The 4,332-nt window shown below is 37.5% G+C and overlaps 1 protein-coding gene across 1 annotated transcript in view; it reads right to left on the minus strand.

Annotated features, from left to right (window-relative positions):
* Nucleotides 1-1,984: 1,984 nt before the first annotated feature.
* The window catches only part of ASIC5 (acid sensing ion channel subunit family member 5), a 17,342-nt gene continuing 14,994 nt past the window's right edge, over nucleotides 1,985-4,332 (minus strand). Inside the window, exons 9-10 of the mRNA XM_009283326.1 lie at nucleotides 2,801-2,892; nucleotides 1,985-2,184 (exon numbers count right to left, since the gene is read on the minus strand). Coding sequence (XP_009281601.1) covers nucleotides 1,985-2,184; nucleotides 2,801-2,892 — 292 coding nt within the window. The remainder of the gene's footprint in view (nucleotides 2,185-2,800; nucleotides 2,893-4,332) is intronic.

Below are 4,332 nucleotides of genomic sequence, written 5' to 3' on the forward strand. Positions count from 1 at the left end.
ACAGCTGCTGTTCCAAGAGTGCGTGTGCTTGGTAATAGCGAGAGGGGAAACTCCCAGCAGAAATGACCAATAAAAAAGAACGGAGCAAAAATCTTTCAAGTTAACCTTAAGGTCTCTCAAGCTGGCAGTTACTGAGGAGTAAAATCAAGGCATCTCTTTCTAGAAAGCAAACACATTTCCTGTATTTCCTGAATTGCTTATCCTAGGGCTTATGGTGAAGGGAAGCTGTTGTCAGTGATGGCCAAATGGTAGCATTTTCATCTAACCTTAAGGACTTGGCTGCTTAGTAAGTACACTTACTACTTTCTTTGTAGAAACTAACTAACTTATTATTAGTCACTGAATTTGAGCGGTTGCTGTGGAAGAACAGTGTGAATTATAGAGCATGGCTATGGCTGATTGCTCACCTGCAGTTTCAGGCGCAGCATTGACATTACTTAAGAGCGCAGAGGCATGCTCCTGGGCAGTCTGAGGGTTGCAGAGCCCAGGCACCGACGGGGGAGCAGCGGTTCAGAAGGTATAATGTTGTAGCCTTTGTGAGCTTTCTAATGTAAAAATGTTTTGATTAGCAAAGTCTGTACGGTGCTAGTCTGAAGTCTGGACAACTGTCTGTGTTTTCAAATAAACAGTTATCTATTAGTATTTTGTATAGTTAATTGAATAGAAGCCAATGCTTCAAATCAGAGTAATATTTTCTCATGTACTCTTAAAATTAGTCTTGGGTGCATCTTTCACAAGACTGTTTTGTGTCTACCTCTCCTAAAGCATTTCCATCCAGGCTCTGTTTGGCACCTCCAAATGCATCAAAAGCTCTGATGGGTAGAGTCTGGCAGGAGACTTGGGCAAGCATGGATTCGTTCAGAACTGTATTCAGAGACCTATTCTAGAGAAAGAAGTGTATTAAAGATACACTGTATAATTTCACTGTATAAAGTGAATTTATCCTATCCTATTAACTCTCACATTTTAAAATGATTATGCTGTTTACTAAGATGTTGTACTTAAAAAGAACACAACACCCCCCTCCAGTGCACACTGCTTATTCTATGAGCTTTAGTGTGTGTGTGTGTGTGTCTATTTACACTAGACTATTACACATCTTTGTAAATTTATTTAATCACCAAAGTCTTCTCTAAAAACATAAGACTGTAAACCACTACTGCTCCATAGGCCCACACAGATGTAGGAAAGCACAGAAGCTTTTCTGAACACTTTTAAAGGAATAAACATTCAGGAAGTCTGATTCAGCACCAAAACCACAAAATTCTTACTCTCACTGATTTTTAGTAAGACTTAGATGAAGCCTTTAGTCTTTATTATCATCTTTCATGACATTAAATGCTGAACTTGGCCTATGTTTGCCCACTTGCCATCCACTCACATGGCCTACGGTTCTCTATAGTAGTTGGCAGACTCATGAGATTTATTTTTCTGATGCGTTTCAGACAAACAGATGATACACTGTAGAAGCACACTCCTGATTCTGATAGGCAAAGCTACGATATCCTTCACTGGAACATGTAACAGTGGCAACCTACTAGCAAAGGCTTCGTTGTTAATAAGGAATCTGCTTTTTCAGCATAGCAATGCTCCACCTTTATGGTGGGTAAGAAACTCCTGTGTGTTAATTTGCCATGCGTATTATTTCTCCTCACTCAAAATACAGCAGATTAAAAACTGGGTCAGAAATTAAATTGCATTGTATGTCAGTATCACTTGCTATGCTATATAAAAAAATGGGTAATTCTTTAAAATAAAATTTTAGGTAAAGATTACATTTTTCTTTACATGAGAAAAAAAGTGAGACTTTCCAAAGTTCACTCTTTAAAGTTATTTGGCACAGTTAAATAGTTCCAGGCAATAAAAGAGGCAGGAAGAATAAGGAGTGTAGGGAAGGGAACAATGCAAAATATTACTGTCTCCTTTGTATCTTAAAAAGGAAGGGAAGTTGCAGAAATAATTAATTTTGTGCTTCTACAAGCCACTAACATTCTTGTATTCCCTTCTTTTTTTCTTTGTGTGTTGGCTGGTTCTGGGATGGATTGTTCCACTGAGGCATTTCAGGAGCTTTCAATAGAAGAAAGATGCACATCCAACAGAAGTTAGTAAAAATATACTCGAGCAGTTCTATGACTGTAATCATACTGGCACCACAAAACAATCCAAGCTGGCCACCTACATCAGCTGTAATAGAAGGAAATAAACATACATCATCCTAAGCATTTGGTTTAGTCTAGCAAGCAAACAAAACCCTGCCGGGTTCAAGTGTTAAATAAATTCAATATACATAATCCATCACTTTAAAAAAACAGAATTAATATTCTTAAGAATGTTTATTGGAGAAGACTAATGTGTTTCTTAAAATTCTAAATAAAGCAAGTACAACACAACATGTCCTACTGTGATACTTAAAATATTTCCTACTTCTATGCCTTTTTAACTGTTCTCTTGCTTCTCCTCCCCATGTTCTCTCTCCCCCCTCCAAATCCTGTAAACTTCACTATTCTTACAGTCCTGTGTGTGATATAGCCAGGAACTAATGCCAAACTCAATTCTTACTCTCAGCTGCTGTCCTTACTGCAGGTTCTTTAATGGAATGACAGGAGACTATCAAAAATGACCATGAGGCAGACGTGATTGTTACCATTACAATATAAAAGGTATTGCTTTTTGCTTAGAAGCCCACATAGGCTATGACTCAGGAGGGGTGAGAATAAAAAAAAAGGTTTGTTTGTGTGGGTTTTTTTATTTTTAGGTTAATTATTAATCAGCAATAAATAAATATTAAACATTCACTTACCAAGCAACTCGGATATAGTCAAGGCCTTCTGCTGCTGTGTTATTTTGTAGCTCAGATCATGATATTTAATGTCAATACGCACAAGGTTCTGCCTAATGACAAATACATACAGTATTACTTGAGACAGTCAGGAGCGCTGTTCATTTTTACCAACATTTATTGGCATGGACCAAGTTCAGGGAGAGTGATGGCGTGTTTTAAAGAACAGTTAGGTGAGTGTTACCAAAATGAGTTAGATGACTGAAGAAAAAAAAATTTTCCTAATAACAACAGTTATAAAAGGAGCTTATCAGAGGAGTAGATCTTCAGGCTATGTTGAAAAAGTAACTCTAGATCTGTACTGTGAGATAGACTCTTACTTTTTAAGGGTCACAGAGATAAGCTTGAGTAGAAGTGTCAAGCGTCCTGACCTACAGCAGATACAGTGCTTGGAATTGTGGTCTACCACTCTTGATTATGTGCAACTGCGTATTTAATTGTGCTTATTTCAATAAGCATGTTTGTGTAAAAGAGCTCTTGTCCTATACTTGGATGTTTAGTTCTGTCCTCTGCTAATAGCCTCGCTTACCAAATTATATGCTTGCCTGCTGGAAAAGCGGAAGAGTAGGTAAATCTCAGTTGGAGCAAGACCTGTGGAATGATTCAGTGTGAGTAAGGAGCTCATCTTTATGATATCATGTCTAAAGAAAGACTCTGCCTAACTCCTAAATAGAATATAAACATAACAGTTGTGGAATAAAACAGACACAAAAACTGATTGCACGCAAAATGATGTGACCTTTAAGAATCAAAGTAGCAATTATTCTTCAGAAGCGTGAACAGCTACAGATTTTTGGGTCGACAGTGATAATAAGCTCATTAACAATATTCATGAAAATAAAGTATAAGCTATACAAAATAATCACTTCTATCTCTTTAGGTGATAATTCTGAAACTCAGGTAGCACTGAGTAGTAAAAATAATCTTATTCCGGTAGCTTCTATTAGTAAGACTTTGGACCATTGTCATGGAGCTGCTAGCGGAACTATCCAATAAATATTTAACTTTTCCCTTCTTACATCTTCAGAAATCAATAGATCTCTACATTTTATAATTCAGAATATGTACTCGTTAATACGTGGGCAGGATTCCTATTGGTTAAGGCTTGGTTACAGGGGAATGTTCTGTATTTTCACTTGCTTAATTGAATAATTACTGGGTTGCGCATGATGTTTACAGACAATAAAATAATCAACAAAGATAAAACATCCTCAAAGGATTAATAGCTTTTGCATATAACAAAAGGTTTAATTTTCACAATCTTCATTGGGGACAGACTTTTTAATAGGGCCTGTTGCGACAGGGTAATGGTTTTAAACTAAAAGAGGGTACATTCAGACTAGATAGAAGGAAGAAATTTTTTACACTGAGGGTGGTGAAACACTGGCACAGGTTTCCCAGAGAGGTGGTGGATGCCCCATCCCTGGAAACATTCCAGGTCAGGTTGGACGGGGCTCTGAGCAACCTGATCTAGTTGCAGATGTCCCTGCCCA

Source organism: Aptenodytes forsteri, unplaced genomic scaffold (assembly GCF_000699145.1).
Source record: "Aptenodytes forsteri isolate BGI_AS27 unplaced genomic scaffold, ASM69914v1 Scaffold6, whole genome shotgun sequence".
NCBI classification, from domain to species: Eukaryota; Metazoa; Chordata; class Aves; order Sphenisciformes; family Spheniscidae; genus Aptenodytes; species Aptenodytes forsteri.